The 21,200-nt window shown below is 47.1% G+C and overlaps 1 protein-coding gene across 1 annotated transcript; it reads left to right on the top strand.

Moving 5' to 3' along the window:
* The first annotated feature begins 446 nt into the window (after positions 1-446).
* LOC144106968 (acetyl-coenzyme A synthetase, cytoplasmic-like) lies at positions 447-21,012 on the top strand. The gene is made up of 15 exons (XM_077639933.1): positions 447-877; positions 4,395-4,486; positions 5,290-5,393; positions 6,073-6,145; positions 6,723-6,798; positions 7,486-7,698; positions 8,853-9,045; positions 10,705-10,838; positions 11,753-11,885; positions 12,880-12,936; positions 13,354-13,434; positions 13,715-13,823; positions 14,733-14,932; positions 15,695-15,740; positions 17,858-21,012. The coding sequence occupies exons 1-15, from the start codon at positions 546-548 to the stop codon at positions 18,055-18,057; spliced, it is 2,043 nt and encodes a 680-aa protein (XP_077496059.1). The 5' UTR covers positions 447-545; the 3' UTR covers positions 18,058-21,012.
* Positions 21,013-21,200: the final 188 nt, after the last annotated feature.

Here is a 21,200-nt window from a genome sequence, read left to right as displayed (position 1 = left end):
TTTACTGCCGGAAACACTGGCAGTATATTTCTTTCTTTTTCGCCACTCCTTTCACGCTGCCTATATACAAATCAATTTCAAAAAAGTTACCACCCCTTTTCTTCATTCACAACCAATCCAACATTCATCCTACGACCGCTGCGTTTTTGTGTAGGCGAGTGCACGAAATACTCAACTACGAAGTCGTTTTATTCGCGTATCGCAGCGGCTCGGGCTGAAAATTGGACGGTTTAAAGCAGCCTTCGGTGCGGACTCGTTGGGCGAACGAGAGCGAGACTGAATTCCCATTGACGACCGCAAAAACTCATTTCGCTGACGCGCTCTTCGTGTCCCGCGCTTGAGCGGTGGTGGTGGCGCCAGCGGGAAAAACCGCAGCGCGCTCAGATTTTCCCGATCGGGCGGCCTCCCAAGTCGGCCGCCAGGGACCGCCAGCGGCGCGGCGAGGAAAACTACGCCGCGCCGCGGGGGCCGCCGTGGTTTCGCTCGTCAGCCGGCGGACGACGAGGTATCGCGGCGCGGCGGTGTTCCCCGTATTACATACGAGGATGACGAACGAGTCGCAGCTTGCCAACGGCACGTCGTCGCCGGAGCTGTTCCAGCCCCCGCGCCGGGTGCAGGAGAAGGCGTACGTCAAGAGCATGGCCGAGTACGAGGAGATGTACCAGCGCTCCCTGAGGGACCCCGAAGGATTCTGGAAGGCGATCGCGCAGGACTTCTACTGGAAGCACCCGCCGCGCAAGTTCGTCGACTACAACATCGACGTGCGCAAGGGACCCGTGCACATCCGATGGATGGAGGGCGCCAAGACCAACATCTCCTACAACCTGCTCGACCGCAACGTCGAGCGAGGACTCGGCGCCACCGTCGCTTACTACTGGTAACCCATTGAGTGCACTGCAGAGGTCGCACAAGCGCTGCAGTATTCTCCTCTTTGTGATTGGCGGTGTCCCGTTTGTGTGAAGTGTGTCGTGCGTTTCGCTAGCTTCGCTCAACAGCTACACAGTGGCACAACTGTGCGGCAACCTTCGGTTCTCTGCCGCGTGCGTGCCTGCCTTGCGAAACAATCGCGCTGTCAGACATGCTCTTTCCGAGTCTCGTTGCTGGGAAGGAAAGGGCTGATGCGCGACTGCACGTGGGGGATTGATTTCCTTCAGTCGTTTCTCTCCTATATATCCATCGCCCGGTTGCTTGTGCATAATGTAAGCCGTCATCCAGTTCTTTCATCGTGAACGGCGGGCTGCGATGAATGGGCTTGAAATTACCTTCGGCCGCACATGTTGAACTACCGGTGGATTGATTCTCAGCTAAATCGAGTATGGCCGATTACGGTTTCCCCGAAGAAAAGAATTCAGCCGAGCGTACGGTTTCTTATTCTCGGTCACGCTAGACTAATTCAACAGCCTCGCCGATGTAATTATTTATATATGCGCGCGCACTCCTCCTACCCCGGTGAAGGAAGTTGGGGATTGAAACGAGCGGGCATGAAATCGTTGCGGTGGATTCATTTTGCGAGATGTCGCTAGGGAAAACTTATACCGTGAGAGGAATGGTTACATTCATTCCCGGTCACGCCACACGGACATATATATTGCAATGCCTGTACGTGTCCCATATACTTCGTAATGATTCCTGTGTACGCTCTATGCTGGCGCGAAATGATCTCCTTGATGAGGGGCGCCAAAAGAACTCATAACTGCGTCTATAACTCAGACCCTCCTTCGGCGTAAGCGAGAAAAAAAAAAGAGTGAATTTGGCTGGTCGCCCGACGGGCGTTCCTCGGCTCTTTCTCAATTCAGTCGTGGAAAATAGCGGTCGCTTGTGCCTCCTTAATCGTGGGCGCGCACATGTCGAGCGATTATGCCGCGTGAATGAGCTTTTCAACCGCTCCCCTTCGCCAGGGCAGTGTTTCACGTGCGTTGGTTAACGCGCTGTGCAGGTTGGCATCGCTCCGAATGTGACCGCATTATGCGACGAGGTTGCGGCTTCGGCCACCTGTTACAGTGCTTGCGACATTGACTCATCGTCGCATGCTGGAGAAATGCCCGAAGCACACAATTGCAAAGCTTCACAATTCCTCGCGTTCTTTTAGCATTGGCCCACTTTCAGATTTCGAAATTCTGCTCGCGTTTATGCTCAACAAAACGTCTAGCGTCGCAAGGGCTCCGTAATTTTCTTCTCTTTTTTTTTTGGGGGGGGGAGAGACTTGGGCTTATTTTGTTATTTATTTTTAATGCTCATTTACATAATAAATTTTATATTTTTTCGATGTTCAAACGTTGATGCAAATTGTCACGTTGTGGTGACGACACTCCAGCAGTCAGGAAGACAACGAAAAGGCTTCCAAAAGGAACTGTTTAAGGGGCTGGCTTGCACCCACTAAGAAGTGAATGACTCGGCGGCGGCGATAGCCACAAGCGTGCTCGGCGGTCATGGAACTGAATGCCTGCAGTTCTTCGCCGCGCTCAATTTAAATCTAGCAAGGAACCCTTCGATAAAGAACCAATAACAACTGCAACAATCTAGAAAAATGTGGAAGCATTTGCACGCGGCCACGATCGATGGAGATGAGTCTGGTCGCATCTCGCATTACAAAACAATTATAAAGCCGCCTGCCGGCGGTTTTGAGTGCGAACGAACAAACGGTGCAAATATTCACGGCAGTATAAAACGAAGTGAAATGGGAAGCTTTAAGCATGAGGAGTGATCATTTGCACTAAAAAAGTTTGTGCATACTTTGTTTGAATTCTGCTATTCATGATCATGTACATGGGTCAGACTGTCGACTTCTGTTGGGACATGACTAGTTTAGGTTACTCATATACGAAATGCTTTACAACTGGCTACGAAGCGAAGTAGTTCACCCCCCACTGTGATTTGCATTAAGAGTCCTAGGTTTCAGTTGTCAGAAATCGGACCCAAGTGCTAGCAATCAATAGCGGGGGGGGGCTGCCTCCTCAGGAAAAATGTTGAGGGGGCTACCGCTCCCCCCCCCCCCCCCCCCCCCCCTCCCTGTTCCGGGGTCTCTGCTAGCGTGCAGTCGGAAGAGGTATCTGCCTCGCGCCGCTGTCGAGGCTCGCTTCACCACGTGCTTGGTTATCTTGCCGTGAAGCAAGCTTGTCGGGGGAGTCTGCGACGGAAGGCTCGTTGTGGCACTATGATGTTGTATTCGAGGAAATTTTAAGGCTGAAATTTGACTTCACATGAATTTTTACGGTGTTTTAAGCAATTTTAGGAACCTACATTGTCTCATTTTACAAATTGGCGGAGTTTTCGACTTTCTGAACAGAAATAGGGCCGCGGTATCGGTGGATCGGTCAATTTCTCAACTTTTGGGAGCTCCAGCATATTGAATGTCACTGTTACGCTCTAAACGTTCTCCTGTTTTCTATTTTGACATGATGTCCATTCGATCCTTTTTTTCTCCCTGTCAAGAGCGCGAAAATGTTGACAGAGCTTAGCAAGTCCTAAATATATTGCTGTAGTAGAACTTTTAATAAATATATTGCTTGCCGATCGCCATCGCGCGCATTTAAATTGCTTGTCTTGTTGGTTTTTCTCTCTGATTTAGAAAAGAAAAACGTGTTGGCTACTCTCGAAACGCATTTTCGACCCAGCTGACAGGCTGTAATATACTCGGTGCTTTCTGCTGTCAGAATTCTCTTCATAAATGCCGTTTCAGCAACGACAAAGCAGGGACAGTTCATCGTGCATTGCAGCTTGAAGCAGTAATTGAAATCGCGGGTTCATTTCTTTTTTGTCACTGCTGTGCGTCCGTTCACAGGGGAGTGTCGCAATGTGTAAACTGTGTAGCGGCAGACTTTTTTTTTAATTCTATCGCTTTTGTTTAATGTATTCGGCTCATCTCTCGGACAGCATGTACAGCTGTTGTCAACAATATACAGGCCATCGGGTCGTGGCTCATTTTGCATGCCTCTCTCAGGCGAGAGGAACTCGATCGCGTTCTAATTCGCATATTATAACACCGACCTTCGGGGCTAGCTGGCTTTGGCGAGAGCGAGGATGAATTAACTTCATATCTAAACTCTTTTCTGTTCTGCGCTCTTGTGCTCGCAGCTTTTTCGCGCAGGCGTCCAATATGGCAGCATCCTCTGGCTTCCTTTTGGAAAGGTCTATATGCACGGCCGTGTATGTTTTCGACAGAGGCTGTACGCACACTCTCATAACAGATACGCCTGTGTAGGAGTAAAAAGGGAGTAGGCTACTCTCCTGGAATGTGCCAGAGGACAGCTCACTGCCTTCTTACTCCTGTCTGTTTAGAATGCAAGGACATTCAGCTGGGGCCGCGGTTTCGCGTACGTTGTGGCATGCGGGGGCGTAGAATGACGTATCGGAGCGACGGTGCGCATGCATATACGACTGTCACGCGTACGCAGGGAAGGCAATGACCCTGACGACTCCCGCGCCGTCACGTACCAGCAGTTGTTGGAGGACGTGTGCCGGTTCGCCAACGTGCTCAAGAGCCGAGGTAAGGGCCTTATCTATTTTATTTTATCTTTAATGAGCAATTGCTACTCGTACCTAGAGGATTGAATTCCCCTAATTATTAGATTGTTGATTAGTTGGGCCTCGGCCTGGCATTTGCTAGCTGTCGTGGTTAGCGTAGTTGGTATGGCAACTGCCCTGGACAGGCGCTGGTGGCCCCGGGTTCGATCCGCGGACCAGGACGAATTTTTCTTCAACCAGGAAGTTTCTATGAAACCGGTTAGGTTTCCTTTGTAACCTCATGGTTGCGCTTGGGTAGATCTCTATGAGCAATTACCTACCCCACCTTGGAAGATTCCCCCGAACATTGCACGCCGAATTGTGCGAGTGCGCGGTGTCCCAAGAACACGTACCTCCTTCACAGCTAGCCATTGTGTCTCTGTCCCACAGGTGGTGGTGTGCGTGCCCCGGGCCTTGTTAGTGGTAGTTGCGTCTTTGTTTTGACTGCAAGCGGCAGCCAGATATGTGACAGTGAACTAAAATTCCATCTTAGCAGCTGAGGTCCGTGAAATGCAAAGCTATGCCGTAATTATTTCAAGCCTGGCATTGTGACTACTTCTGCTCTAGTCCAGAGCACCGGTGAAAACAGCAGCCAAGCGATGACGCGTCGATCTGTTGTGTCAACTAAATGTTTCTATGAGAAGTGTGATGACGACGGGTGCATCCTTGAGTCTGTGGCCACTTGTCATGCCGCTGTGGCTATAGTTTTCGAAGCCGCTGCTACTACTGCAGTTAACCTGGCAGAGGTCTGCGGCGGGTAACATGCATCTGTGATGTGCCTTGCAGGCCTCAAGAAAGAAGACACGGTGGCCCTCTACATGCCCATGATCCCTGAGCTAGCGGTCGCCATGCTGGCGTGCACACGGATTGGGGTCATTCACTCAATCGTGGTATGTGCACCCACCGGATTTTACACGCTGTGTGCTGCGTAAAGCGGGGTGTCATATTGTGACTGTTAACTGTCATCATTCAGGCATATCATAATAAGTGTGGTCACTACCTATAGGTTCTCTGAGCACATGGAGGAAGAAAAAAAAATTAGGACAGGCCATTACATCACACGTTTCGAAGCCAGAAGTAAGGGTTAGGTTGTCGTCCCAACGAGCTTGCACATGCGCTGCAGAGGTCAAGGCGAGCAGATGGTCTCTCGTCGTACCGAGCCGCTGGCAGCTGACATACGTGTGATGCAGACGACGCCGCTGCACGATGATCCCAGTGGTCCTTGCGAAGGCACCTTACTTCCGGCAGACTTTTGTCATGCAGCTCGGGTAGCGAGGGCCCCTCCTAGCCTTTCCTTCTTCAATGCCTGAGCAAAACAGCATTGAATCGCTTCCCCTATAACATAATATGGTTTCAGTTGCTGAATGACTACAGGAGGCCTGACTGGAGGCCTTGCTTGAGTCGTATGTGCTTCCGCCTAGGCCATGCTGTAAGAAACCTACATGTATACAACTGCGCTTATAATGTGTGAGTAAAAATGGTGTTACACAAACTTAAGGCTGTCCTGCTGCAGCGAATGCTGCAACATGTTGTACTAACAGTGCTGGGTCTTTGGTTACCTTCTTGCAGTTTGCAGGCTTCTCATCTGATTCCCTGGCTGAGAGGATTAAAGATGCCAAGTGCAAGGTTGTCATCACAGCTGGTAGGTGACCCCTCAGCTGTGTTAAAGACTGTTGCACGGTCATTGAATAGGGTATGAAGGGCTTTTACGGGAGGCAATATATAGAGCAGTTGCTATAAAATTCTCCCATTTCACATCTTTCTCTTTGCGTTGCATCTGGTGAAAATTCTGTTAATCAGCGATGCATAGTTGGTCTCCACTTTAGCAAGTCTGCTGTCATCACTTGCGCTGCATGGCACAAATAATATGCTGTTCACATTTTACTGCTATTTTGATAAATGAGAAAACGGGACCATTAAATTTTAATGCTCAGCACATTTTCACAGTGCCACTAGGGCCATAGCGTCATGCATTCATTCGAGTACTTCATCATTTATGACTCATGTCATTTAAGGCAGAGCTGTACATTTTGGTAACTGCTCAGATTTGGTGCCCGTCACTTTCACAGTCATGGCTGTGCATTGGCAGTCATCTTGGGCTATATCCGCACACTTGCTTCATGTGCATGGATATTTTAACGATGCTTAGCCTGAAGTTGCATTTGTGGAGTTGCTGCCCTGCCTCTCTAAATAACAACCTTCCCTTCTTTATTTCACAGATGGTGTGTGGCGTGGGTCGAAACTCATAAACCTCAAGGAGATAGTGGACCATGCCATCGCCAAAGCCAAGGAACAGTGAGTACCACTTGAGTTGATGTTTTTTCACCCCTTGGTTTCACTGACGAGACAGCACCTCAGACCCAAATGTCACCAGCAGAGATCAAATCCTGCAAGTAAATCTTGGGGAAGCTGAAGCCACAATATCCCAGCCTAGGAATGTCAATTGCACGCATTCCGAATTTCTGCACATGTGGTTTGCTGGAAGCTTATTGATAAGCAATACGTGTGGAGAAAGGATGTGCCTTGCTGGAAATCAGGAGAGGCTTCTGTGTTACCACGCGTTCTATGCTGCACATTGGAGTACATGATATGCTGCTGTCAAGTATACCGCGCAATTGAGAACAGATTGTGACTGCACATTTTCCAAGAGCAAACATGACCAAAAAATATCATGCCCGCCTCTGCATGACTTGGTATTCAAACAATCCAGACCCATTTTCATTCCATTTTGATGTTCTTTCCTTTCCTTCTGTCACTGGGTCATGTTCCACCACACTCCTGCAGTTGCTACAGTGTCCATATTGGCATCCCGGTTGATAACAGTGGAATAATCGTAAGAACAAATTACTGCAATATACCAGCCTAGGCCTATTCGAGCCAGAGAGTTTTTTCTCATCACTGGTCCCATTGCAGAAACTGTTCTTGTTTCTTGCCAGCTGTTGTTATTGCTACATGCCACCCCCTCTCTTCTTTCCTGCGCAGAGGTCACGAGGTGAAGCAGACCATTGTGGTGCAGCACTTGTCAGCGGCGGAACCGCGGCGCAAGGAGGCTGGCAAACGGCCTTACTCCGGCCTGCAGGTGGCTTGGAATGCGGAGCAGGATGCCTGGTGGCACGAGATCATGGCAAATCAGCCAACCACGTGTGCCCCAGAGTGGCTCGATGCTGAGGCGCCGCTGTTCCTGCTTTACACCAGGTCAGCTGCCCACACGCGGACAGCAGGGCACATGCATTGGCTGCTTATTTATTTATTTATCACAGTACCCACAGTGCACGTAGGCATTATAATTTGCATGCTAGAATGAGGGGCCTGCAGGTAAAAGCACATTACCAAGTGGTCCAAAAGTAACAGAAGAAATAAAAGTTCTGTAATTATAAAAGTGTAGAGAGTACCATGATGCAGTCTTTACACGAATGCGCAGAAAGACATGAATATTTTTTAAGAACGGAAAATTTCATTATAAGAATAGTTACATTTGCCACCGACAAGTCGCGTATGAGTGGCCCCGCGGCACCACCTGTCGATGATAAATGTTACTACATTCTGGCTAACCGGCTATAAAATTTTTGTATTAAAAATATTCCATGTCTCTGTGCGTATTTCTGTGAAAAATGCATTGTGCTGCTATCTATACTAATTGAATTTATTGAAAATTATTGAATTTTACTTTCTCTAATACTATTGGTGTGTTGTAATCAGAAATATATGTTATTTGTAGTTGTAAAGAAAGCTCATGCTGACAGTTCTTCCTCTTGGACAGGGGTAGTTCTTGAAGCTACATTCCTGATCTAACATTTAATGCTAGGCATTGCTGCACACAATGAAGCTTCAGCAGAGCATTAAGTTGGGGTAGTTAATTTGTGACGACTAGAATTAGTATGACTGCAGTGAACCTTGTTCTAAGGATTTTTGAAAGGTAAAATTTGGTGAAAAAAGATTCTTACGGAGTTTCAGGGAATTTTCAAGAGCCAAAATTGTCTCACCTCTCCCAAATTGACTGATTTTTGAAGCTGAATCAAGGAATTCTGGGTTTGACGGAGAGAATCTTCAGTTATGGCATGGCATATCATTGATTTACATTGACCTTAAATGTTGATATTTAATGTGAGCCACAGTGTGGTTTATGAAACACAAGTGGCTGGGAATCTCTAGGAATCTGATTCGTGAATTAGTGTGCAACTAGTACCGTCTGCATTGTGGGAATATGATTGGAAAATTAGTTTACAAATGGTACTAGTTGTGCTCTTGGAAGTTCTGACTGACTGTTTGTGACTGGGCAAAGCTTGGCTGTGAAATGCACAAAACTGACATGTACGGAGTGTGACGTGCTTGTATGTATCCTGTTTCAGTGGGTCCACAGGGAAGCCCAAGGGCATAGTCCACACAACAGCCGGCTACATGCTCTTTACGGCTACCACGTTCAAGTACGTCTTCGACTACCACCAGGGCGACATCTACTTTTGCACAGCCGACATTGGCTGGATAACGGGCCATTCATATGTCGTCTACGGACCCCTGGCCAATGGAGCCACAAGCGTCATGGTAATTTTACACTTCCCTGCAGATTTCGGTCCAGCTTACACACTTTACAGATGTTATAAATCTTGAAGTTTTGAAGACTTGGATAGAATAACCAATCAAATGGCTCAACATGACTTCTGGATGCCTGGTGTTCAGATTTTTTAAAAATGACACATGATTTAGCATGGTTAGGCCAAATGGGAATTGGGTGCGCTAGCACTTCAGCGTCAGGTCGAGGCTTGGTTTTCAAGGTCAGGCAGGCTTCAGACAAAGATCGGTGAAATCGCTGAATGGGGGCCTTAGTGACTATCTAGCACACTAAAACAAGAGGCGACACTTAAGCTCTGCCTTGTGACATGATGGCGATAATGGTCCTTATACCACTCCTGGCGCAGTGGTGCAGCAGTTAAACGATGCGCCACTGCCCTGCGATGGCAGGCACTGCCACCGGTGGGCCTTGTGCAGCCCAGGTTGCTCTTCCCGAGCAACCTCTCACGACCAATCATTAATGCCACCTGTCACTGTGGGTTTGTGATGACGTCACAAGGTCACGTGGCATAGGTGGCGGCCCACCTGTCACTTAGGGGACTACCTAGGTTGCTTCAAGGTTGAGCAGGCTTGAGACAAAAATCTGAAAAATCACCGAGTGCGGGCCTAAGTGCTAACACGCTAAAATAATTGAAACTTTGTGTAGCCACAACTCATTGCCTGTGAGCTATACACTGGCTGAGGTGGGAAACATTGTTTTTGTCAGTGCAAAAAGGGAGTGAGATGCTGTTTTTTTTTTTTTTGCTCGAAAAAAAAAATTGTAGGGTTTTAACATAGTTAAACTGAGTAGACGTGTGAAAGCATGTGTTTAGCTTTGGCTCATGGTTTTGCTTCGCTGGCCATCGGCAAGTCTGGCGCCAATATTAGACTCTGGTTAATCTCTGACTGAGGTTAAGCTCGTCTGATCTGTTCGAGCTGCAGATGGAAGTTGATGAAGACGACGATAAGCAGTGCACAGTGCAAGAGTGTATCGGCTGCTCGGCTGTATCGGCGGGATCGGCTGCGGTGATAGCATAGTGCTCTCGTGCAGAGACCAGTGAAGCTTATATGTTTGCGCCACTGCGGGTTCGAGACCCGGTCGCAATATCTATTTTATTTCTGCACCCCTCAAGGTCTTGCAAGCCACAAAATTCTTGGTTGGGTTCGAAGACACCGTGAAGTAATGCTTTCGACTAAAACTTGTGCATGACTACTGGAGCAACAAGGTGCCTCAGGGCATCTTATGTGGGCAGAAGTGTTGCGACTAGCTGTCATTCGCACCGCATTTGAAAGCAAAAGCTAAACACATCTTTTTGCTCCTAAAAACACAAAAACACATCTCTTTCTTTCCACTATGTACACTAGTGCTTTTTTTCAGGGGAACCTAGAGCAGGCACATAGTGTATCAGTGTCGCCTCTCATCTCATATGTTACACAGTTTATGTCATTCGGTTGGGGTAAGCAAGTGTGAACTGAAAACCACTCGAGTAGCGTGTGCACAAAGCTGATTGAATTGTTGCCTCTTGTGGATTTTTGTAAGAACACCACTGAAACTTGCCTCTCAAGCTCACTCCGCCTCTCGATGGAGTGTCAGTGCCTCCTTAATTGTGGGCATATGATTGTAAACACATCTCTCCATATGTTTGTGTGCAGTTTGAAGGGGTGCCCTTCTTCCCGGATGCGGGCCGCTACTGGGCTGTCGTTGAGAAGTACAAGGTGACCCAGTTCTACACAGCGCCCACGGCCATCCGAGCCCTCATGAAATACGGGGACTCTTTCGTGCGCCGGTGAGCCACTGCTCTTGTAGGATGCAGAGCTGGCACGGTGCCAGCGAGCTGTCTGCATGGAGTTTCTCAAAGTTAGTAACAAGAGGCAAAAGAGGCACTGCAATCTATGCAAGCTCCTTGAATAGTATCGTACTTCCTCTGATGTGGAAGTAGGCACTTCGTACTTGGCTTGGCTACTATTGTGCAGAAGACTTGGATTCAGTCTTAGGCAAACCTTCTAAGATATGAATGACAGAAGCCAACAGTCACCGAAACCAAGGAGCATAAGGGATCTTTTTTTATTAATTTTGTAGTTTTCATCAATGGGAGATTAATAAATTAATAAAAGCAGAAGAAAAAACAACCACATGCCACCTGTGGGATATGAACCCACAACCTCCGAATTTCGTGTCCAGTGCTCTACCACTGAGCTACTGCGAAGTTTGGAGGTTGTAGGTTCGTATTCCACCAGTAGCATGTGGTTGTTTTTTCTTATGCTTTTATTAATCCCCCATTTATAAAAAAATAAAAAAGATATCCCCTATGCTCCTTGGTTTCGGTGACTGTCGGCTTCTGTCGTTTATGTCATAACGAACGCCTCTTTTTCTTTCCGTTGTCTGCTGAAGTTTTTCCAGCTGAATACCTACGTATGTTAAATTTAAGAAATACACGAAAAGTGCGTTATTAGAATGGCTTAATCTGCACATTGTGGAAAGCATTGATGCGCAGCTTCAGTTCCGCAGCAGAATCCACATTTTCAGCCTAACAACTCTAGGCAAGCCAAGTACGAAGTGTCCATATCCCGTTACTCCTACTGCAGATGAAGTGCTCTTTAGGAAATGTGCATAGATTGTGGGGCCTCTTTTTCTCTGTAGGTAAATTTTAGAGACTCTGTGGCTGTGTAGAGAACTCATGGTGGCTCTTGTGCCTTGCAGTCACGATCGGAAGTCTCTGCGCATCTTGGGCACAGTGGGTGAGCCCATCAACCCGGAGGCCTGGCTCTGGTACCATAGGATGGTCGGAAACAGCAACTGTGCTATTGTGGACACCTTCTGGCAGACCGAAACGGTAGGCCTGTTCACCACTGATTGCTGTTTGCCAGTGGGGACTTCACGAGAATCGCCTGTTCACAGAACCTTGGCGCAAACAGCTTACTTATTTGCTGTACATTCTGCAGTGTGAAGCATAACAGCACTAGGGTGGGCTTACATACAGTAATACCAAACGGTACCACCTAGGAACTACGCATACAAGCAAACAAGAATTGAATACATAATTGTAAATTGTAGCATTAATGAGTTCAGAACATGTTATACGTACAAAGAACATACAGCAGCGCAAAGCAAGAATAACTCTATTACTTGAAAACTAGGCTAAATGAGGCAGACACTGTTGGCTGAGGCTGTATCTGTCAGTAACAGTTTCCACTAAGATATTGTTTTTGGAAAGAATTCCTTGTAATTTCTCTCTCATGTTTTTTTCTATAATTTTACTTTTGTGGTCTCTCGTTATGGTCACACTTTGGCACTATCAATGTCGAGTGCATTCTGCTACTTTCAGTTCGAAGCCTTTTCCGGTCTCTTCCAAGATCAGAATGTTAAGAGTTGGCTATGTCTATACTCGTTCTGCCTGCCCGACAAGTCCCATCTCCAGCCTGAGAATGAAAGAATATGCAGTCCTTGAACACTGCTTCCTTGAGGATCACCTTGTTGGCTGAAAATCGGAACACAAACATTAAATAACCATGATTCCTGGTTCCATGACGTGCTTACAATGCCGCATGCATGCTGAAAAATTCCTGCATACTTCCATGCAGTGCGAGAGTCCATGTCATGCTAGGCCCCAAGTGTATGGTCTCCCGTCACTTTTGCATGTGCATTTTGTTGTCGTAAATATCTTAACATAATTCACGCGAAGTTTTCTACTTCAATTTCACTAATTATGCGAAGTGCTTCATCATGTATGTCAGGTCACCGCTATTCTCGTTCCAGAGCCTCTTAGCAGCTACTAATGGGAAGTGCATAGTTTCTTTCACATCTGTTGTGCTCTCACTTACTTCCAGGGAGGTCATGTGCTCACGCCCTTACCAGGTGCCACTCCTGCCAAGCCGGGATCTGCGGTAAGCCCACACTGAAAAGGCATGAATTAAGCAGGCATTGTTCCGTATGCACATGTAGTTGCACATTGTTCACGATTCACTGAGTACTTATGTTCACTGCCATTGTGCCAGTGTGCAGACACTAACTGAGATTTCTTAAGCAGTGCAAAAAATAGGAACAGGAGAGTGCAGCAACAGGTTCTTTCTTTGGTCAAGGGTTGGCATCTTGCACACTGCGAGAAGTGAAAAATGTTTAAGACGTCTTCAAGATAAGTTCAAGTCCAATACGGTCCACGTGTTTGAGCAGAGTACGGAAAGCTAGCTGACTAGGTCTTTTGAAGAGCAATTGTAAATACCTCGTGTGGCACCTCCTGCACTTTTCGCCAAGCCATTTGCATGGGTGGGATATTGATTCTTTTACCTGCCTTCCACGTGCAGACGTTTCCCTTCTTTGGTGTGGAGCCTGCCATTGTTGACGAGCAGGGCAAGGAGCTGGAAGGAGAGGCTGAAGGCTACCTGGTGAGGTCACTGTGAATTTGGTTGCCAGTGTCGGTGCACTTTCTGTGTGGCAAGACTTCAGGACAGAAGTTGAGTTTGCACTTAGCTTTTGTTATGTTTGTGCAGCAATATAAAATGGGTGCCACCACCTCTTGTCGGTTCTTTCAACCACACCATCGCATGTTTTATCACAGTCTTCTATCTAGCTCATGCTGCAGCCAAACTCAGTACTCCAGTGGGAGCAGGAGTTTCTTGTGGATGTGCTCGTAGAAGTTGGCTTTTTGTTCAATTCCGTGCACAGGTATTCAAACGGCCTTGGCCCTCCATGATGCGAACAGTCTACAATAACCATGTACGGTATGAGACCACATACTTCAAGAAGTTCCCTGGCTACTACTGCACTGGTGACGGTGAGTAGATAACAGCAGTTAGGATTAAGGATTAATAGTCTGACCAAAGCGGTGGTCTAGTGGTTGCGGCATCCCATGCTAAGTTCAATCCCTAGTGCCTCCAGGTGCCCACCAGTGGTACAATGGGTACAAGCTTTCCCCTGGCCTGGTGCTGGCCTAGCTGCCCTTGTGCCATAAAACATCATTATCACCGATTAATTGTACTCTGCTGGCCAGGGATGATGGTGATGATAGCATTTCTGCTGACTATGGGCAGGACAAAGTGCGAAGCAAGCCAACTTGCAGCATGTACCTTGGGTTTTGTATGTTCACTGCTGTGTGACGTGAACAGAGAATTCGTGTGACATATCACACAACTGCATCGAGAGAAAGGCATATTTGATTCGTGTTGTGAACAGTGCACTAAAGAATTTAGTGTGCTAGATACGAGGCCCAAGCATTTTCCATGCAACTACACAGCTGTTTTTCCAGATGTCCTCACAAATATATTAACCGTGCAGCAGAGGGCATTGTGATAGCCCAGCAGCATACTTCAATGTTTACAGCACCAAAAAGCAAGCACTTATCATTTAGCAGAGAACATTGCTTCAACTTTTAGTTACATTAGCAAACCAAGTCTTGCTACTAACAAACACCCTCCCCCTTGTGTGCCATCTGTGCTGCTGATTTAGATGACATGTTAAATTACGGCTACTCTGTCAGAACGTCGTGTCATTCTTTTGCCGTGATTCTCAGTGCATGCTGGTATGTGAGGCCAAAATTATTCTGTGCTTTCATGCCACTTGTGCTAACGTTGCAATGATGGTTTGGTTGCTGAGCTATCTCGGCTGGCTTGAATTCAATTGTAACTTTCTTTACGAGTTGCAACAAGAGCCTCACAGAAAGATGATCGTGGTTGCTCTGCTTCAGGGGCACGGCGAGACAAGGACGGCTACTTCTGGGTCACTGGTCGCATGGACGACATGTTGAACGTGTCTGGCCACCTCCTTTCCACAGCTGAGGTGGAGTCTGCGCTCATCGAACATCCAGCCATTGCGGAGTCGGCCGTGGTCGCACACCCGCATGCTGTCAAGGGCGAGTGCCTCTACTGCTTTGTGGTACTCAAAGATGTGAGTAGTGACATTATCACCACAAACTCCAGTACAGACTGTGGCTTATTGATAGATCTAACTCTGGTACAGATTATAGCCATCAAATTCCGGCACAGTTTGTAGCTCATGAATTTCAGCACAGATACTAATGAACACAAGAATGGACTATAGCTGGTTCATTAGAGCAAACTTCAGTACAGGTATAGCTGACAAACCAGTGCATATTATAGCTTGTTGCAGAATACATAGTGCCATTTGCCTTTTTCCAGCAGTTTATGCTGAGCAAAATGAAAGGTACACACTCATGCGCATGTGGCTTGTGCGCACTTAACTTTCTGGTAGTTAAAACCTGTCTTGACTAGCTTTTCTGTGCACAGGTGACCTGCAGCAGCATGCACGTTGTATGTACTTTAGACACACACTTGCTCTGCAACCTCTGGGGTTATAGTTTTTGAACTTCATGACCGTTATCTAAGCTCAGTCTCTTGTAGTGTAAACTTTAAGCCAATGCCTGAATGCAGGAAAGCCTTGTTTCTATTCAGGAGTGCAAAAAGGGACTAGAACTAGCTTACTATCAGGTGCCTGACATCATTTTGGTTGCACATAGCAGATGTCATCACCATGGCTTGAGCCAAAACTTGTAATAGCTTAGTTTCCAACGCACCCAGTAGCCTGTAAACCCAGATCATTTTAGCTTATCCGCAACCTCCCAATTGTGAACATGCAACTCACTGCGATGGCGTTTTGCAAGAGCCTTACAATGACACTCTCACATTTCAGGGCCACGACTTTACAGAGCAGCTTGTGGATGACCTCAAAGAAAAAGGTGAGCAGCTTGTTCCCTCAGAAGCGCAGCCTCTTTGCACCCTGAGCTCACAACCACAAGCTCTCGCTGCTCCCAATTCTGAGACATCAGAAATGGATGCAGGAATTTTCCAAACATGCAGCCTTTGTCTCTAAAGTTCTGAGATTTGGTCCATATAAAAGGGGAGGGGGGGGGGGGGGGGGGGTGCACCACCCTTCACAAAGTCTCCCTTGCAGTTTGCACACAGCTTCCAACACTTCTTGAGATCTTGGAAGCAGTTAGAAAAAGTTTCTTTTGGCAGGACTGTCAGCTCCTGTGTTGTGGCATCCTGAATGGCCTTCACATTTTCTCCATTCAGCGTCCTCTTAGGGCTCTTTTCACACGTGGTAACAGAAGAAAATCGCGTGGGTGGGAGTGTGGCGGATATGGAAGTACAGTTATGCTGTGCGTGGCGAGAAATTGTGTAACGCTTGTGTGCAAGTGTGTGGCCTTGTATTATTGTGAAGAAGGCTCCATTGCCCAGATGCCCTTAGGTCAGGGCAATGGCGTCACAGTGCATCATGCATGCATTTCAGCACACAGATATAAAATTCTTGGTTCACTGTGTGCACTTATGGGAAGAACTCATGGTGTACTACACCTCCGGCATCAACAAATTTTGTTTTTTACTTCTCCCACCACACCTTTCTCAATGCCGCAGAGTTCACTGGCTGCCATTCAGCGCCCTGCCTCTTCATTTGAAGGTTGTACTGAAAGCACTGTGTTTCGCCTTTAGCAATGATGCTGTCGATGAATGTAGCATCTTTGTCTGCCTCGAAGGGCAAATCGGCACATATTGATGACAGCATGTCCTTTCCCCAGGTCCTCACACAAAATTTGATGGCACGTTGTCTCGCTAATGTCGAGGGCATCTGATAGCATGCGAACTGTAACGGTGCGGACTTGCTGCGCAATTTCCTAGATCCGAGCCACGTTGTCTTCGTTCCACGAGGTTTAAGAGCGTTTCTGCCTTTTGTCGCCTTCCACCGACGTTCTTCCCGAGATGAACCTCTTGTGCCACTCGAACACTCGTCCCTGCGATAATGTCTCGTTGCAAATGCTCACACGTCTATATGACGGTCTTGCTAAGCTTCACACAGAATTTTATATTAGTACGCTGTTCAAGACGGTCTATCTGTCCACAGTCACTCGCAGTAGAATGCTCCAGCGATGAGAGGCACCGGCATCTTCCGACATGTGATGCCATGTAGTGGCTGCCACAGCAATTAACAAAAATAGCCCATGTTAACACTAGAAGATGGCACTATGTACACACACGCACCAGCATTTGCTTCGGGAAATCGCTTCAAGAGAAGAAAATAAATCAGAATTTGAACTTTACTGACAAAGGTTGTATATATAGCTAAAGCATTTTGAGAACACACGGCCTTGACGCCCCAGTGCAGTCTGTTTACTACTTGTAAAATATTTTATCAGGTGTTTATGCTTAGCAGGCACTTTAGGTCCTTGTTTATTGCCCCATGCATTCAGTATTTGGCGCCCGTCATGTGATCTGGGATAGAAACTCACTGGTTCTCGATGGAAATATGAGTAAGTTTTGCAGTGCCGATCATGGAAGAGGACATGCACTGAAAGGACTGTGCAACAGAAGTCACTTTGCCTTTCATCATGTAATGTTACCCTTTGTCAATGGCAGTGTAAAATAAGTTTGGTCTAGCTGACTTGGTAGGATTGGGTGTTACTTTTCTTTTCACTTCATTGATAGTTTCCCCTAAGGGCCCAAAGCATTGCATAAGAGGGGCCGTGTTGGTCTGTGAGGGCAGACTGCAGTAAAAGCGTGTGTAAAAATATGCACAACAAAAAAATCAAAACACAGCAGGCATAAAAAATCACGGCAATCGCATACAAAAAAAAAAAACACATCAGAGGGCAAAATAATAATGAAGCTTGGTAGTACAAGGCACGCCGAGGAGGTTGAAATTATGAGAAGAGTTCTTGACAACAATTTCAGAAAGATGCGACGAACTTTGGGATGAAATTTTTACACTGAGCAGCCCGTAAGTTTTCATTTCAGCAGTAAAGTATGCATTAAACAGTGTGCAATGTTTTTACTGTGGTGCTCATTCGTGTTGTTGCAGTGCGAACCAAAATCGGTCCCTTTGCAACACCCGAGTATATCCACCAGGCACAAGCGCTGCCCAAGACGCGGTCGGGGAAGATCATGCGCCGTGTGCTTCGCCAGGTGGCCCTGAATAACCGCCAATTCGGAGACCTCAGCACCCTGGCAGACGAGAATGTCGTCGAGGCCCTCTTCAAGACAAGGCCGCCCATCGTCTAAGACCAGATCCGAGCACATCGAGGCTATGAAGGAGGCGTGCAGCGGTCCACGATGCAAGCTAGTAGTCGCACCAAAGAGCCGATTCCTGTGGAGGGACGCTGTGTTTAGGCTTCAGAAATATTGCCACCATCTGTTTTCTCGTTACTTTTCTTCTAAAGAAATCACGGGATGCCTAAGAAACAGGCTTAATCCATAGGCCCGCCATACGTGTCCGTGCAAGTCAGAGCACTTGAACGGTGCACCGAGAGACTTCTGCCGTTCCCTAGGACATAGGATGATGTGATAGTGGCCAACCGGTGAGGGCCAGGGTTCAAAGCATACACCACTAGACTGCGTTGAAAATGAGAGCTGTGCCTACCCAATAGGCTTACCTGCTTGACATTTTCATTCCACATCAGCTCCTGGATTCAGGCAGAAAGGTGCATTGATGAAAATGTCTACCTACTCAAGATGTCAGTGGTGATACCGTGGTCAGAGGATCCAACTAATGTCTTGGTCACCGCACTAGCTTGCATTTTGAATCGCTGGGGAGTTGGTGCGTAGGAAGTGAGGAGGCAGACCCAGATGGAAGGAAGGTTTTCCCACATACGTGCATGGCAGGCGCTTCCTGGCGAGAATCTACTTAAGCTTGCATCTGCCGTTGTTTGGTGATATATGTATTATGTCTGTGGCTCTCGTCAGTAGCAGCAAATCTTGCATCCTTGTTGTGTGCAAGCTGTGCTAGTTATCCCGTATTCTCAGGACTGGCATGATCTCGAGTAGATTGCCCTCAGGGGTTGTGGTTTTGTGCTCCGACTTCGGAGGTTTTAAAGACATTGTTGGCGTTTCAGAGTTTACTGTTGCCAAGTGCATCACTTGTGAGAGGCATACAAACTCCCTCTCTCGAGCTGTATGTGGCTGTATACACTAGTCGGTGAATCTGGTCTCTGATGACCAGATTCCTAGCTCTGTGCCGTGTGCATTGCCTTGGAAGGCCTGCTTTCACTCCAACCATGCTCTCAAGTCAGCAGCGTTGCCATTTTATTTCATTTCTAACGCTCATCTATTCGCGTCAAGGCAGAATGGTAGTCTGTCAGCAAGTTCTTCAGTTCCGGTGTCATCTCACAAACTGAATTGCGGACCACTTTGAACATGTTCTAATAAGCAATTCAGCCTCATTTTCTTTTCTTTTTTGTTGTGAGCAGTTTCTTCCTCCCCACTGCATCTCAATCCCATTACATATTATGCCAAAAGAACTGCTTTTGGGCCGCAAGAGTTTTGTGTAATTACCTAAAAAGAGGAAATGCAGTGCGATCATTCATTTACAGCAGGAATCTGAAAAGTATGACCTTCCTACTTGACTGCGCTATTAAATGGCCAAAAACATGAGTCTGATTGCAGAAGTACAACTTAATTGAAGCAAACCTTCAAAAGAGCGCCCTTCAGAAAGTCGTGTTTTAGATGCTTTGTGGACTGTATGATTATTGTCTTTTGCTCTTTATTTAGTATTATATTAGATGGTATGGTATATGGAGTTTAATGTCTTAAAGCGACATACGGGCTATGAGGGACACCATAGTGGAGGCCTTCAGATTAATTTGGACCACCAGGGGTTCTTTAACGTGCACAGACATTGCACAGCACATAGGCACCTTACGAATAACCTTCACTCGCGGTGCACCTACGATTCCACAGACAAGGCCATGTTTTTGGCCAAACACTAGCCAAGTCAAATACAAAGTCTATACTTGTCGGAATTCCTACGGTAGATGGATAGCATTTCAAGCTCCTCGCATAGACGGTGGCGTTCTCTAGGCAGACATGCAGGGCACTGTGATGGCATTCGGCACATCGGTGCTGTCCAAAGACAATCAACCACTTAACACGCTGCTGCCATTCCAGGGACACAGATGTGCAACTAACCAGACGCAGTACACCCACTGGTGCTCATAATTTATTGTTAGTCTACCTCCAGCAGCCACCAGGGGGCTCCTTTGAAACCCAATGCCAGAAATGGCTGCCAGGCATTTATTGGTGCGTTGCTCAAGGGTACTGCTGCTTGAGGTGCCACGCAGCTTTGTTGTTCGTTTGCTTTGCACGGCACATCTGTGTTCCATGGAGCCTTTTACGCATGCCTTAGCTGCGTTGGACAATCAGTCTAGGCTCTTTCAACTCTCCTCGTTCACCGTGTTCTCAAGCTTGTTGCATTGTTGTGTAGCTGTGTAGTCCCTAGCCACCAGGTGACAGCGGCCGGACTGGCATGCAGTGTCGTCGTTAGTCTCCGCTGTGTTGCAAAATACTAGCATAAGCAGCCCGACAGAGCATACTGCAGCCACAGATCTCTCCTCTTTGGCACTGTACTGAAGTAGCATTGCTTTTGTGATTTCAGGCTGCTTTTAATGCTTCAGTGCACCATTGGCTTGAGCACATTCCAGCCATCTGAATGTCATCGACCATCTGCGTTCAAGCTCTGCTGCATTAAAGGGGCTCCTGGACACACGGTCAACCCACACTTAAGTGTAGAGCTATTGTATGTGTTCTAGCTAACATCATAACACATCTTAGCAGCTATGCGCGCAACCCATCTTCGATGTCATCCTTGTAATGACCGTCTTCAGTGCAGGGATTCAGATCTGCTGTCTTTTTAAAAGACACCCATGGTCAGCACGCTGATACGCACTTCATACGAGACCATTGTTACTGCCTTGGTACCATAAGTGCACACTGATAGCATTTTTCTGGTGGCAGTAACGTTATGCTAAGAACGGTCTGTCGTGTTTGATGTACAGCAATGCAGTGCATTGTAAAACCAGCATTCATAGCTTGCTGTGTGGAAGCATCGTTGTGCTCTGGAGTCAGCAGCAGTGCAATTATTGTTGTGGCTACACACAGCTTGTTTGTTGTTACATGTGTACAATGCATGACCCTGTAGAAACAGTGTTCGAGTGCAATAAATGGTCCAGCAAGTTACATGCATCTTTCTGGCATTCTTGGTGTCATACCATGTAGCATTCCAACTATACAGCTTATTCTGCTCCCCTTAAGCCTGTAATACATAGTGTATCACCTGTGACACAGGGTCTGCAGGTACGAATACTTTAAGGTGAAAAACAGTACAACATACTTATTGAAGGTAATGGTTCCTGCAAAAGCTAACCCTAATG

This window comes from Amblyomma americanum, chromosome 10, assembly GCF_052857255.1.
Source record: "Amblyomma americanum isolate KBUSLIRL-KWMA chromosome 10, ASM5285725v1, whole genome shotgun sequence".
Lineage (NCBI taxonomy): Eukaryota > Metazoa > Arthropoda > Arachnida > Ixodida > Ixodidae > Amblyomma > Amblyomma americanum.
The sequence above is the reverse complement of the archived record's forward strand: the minus strand, read 5'-3'. Positions and strand labels throughout refer to the sequence as shown.

Coding starts and splice junctions, on each gene's coding strand:
- LOC144106968 (XM_077639933.1), top strand. CDS start 546: ATGACGAACGAGTCGCAGCTTGCCAACGGCACGTCGTCGCCGGAGCTG. Junction 12,937..13,353: donor CTGCCAAGCCGGGATCTGCG/GTAAGCCCACAC, acceptor TTCCACGTGCAG/ACGTTTCCCTTCTTTGGTGT. Junction 15,741..17,857: donor GGATGACCTCAAAGAAAAAG/GTGAGCAGCTTG, acceptor GTGTTGTTGCAG/TGCGAACCAAAATCGGTCCC.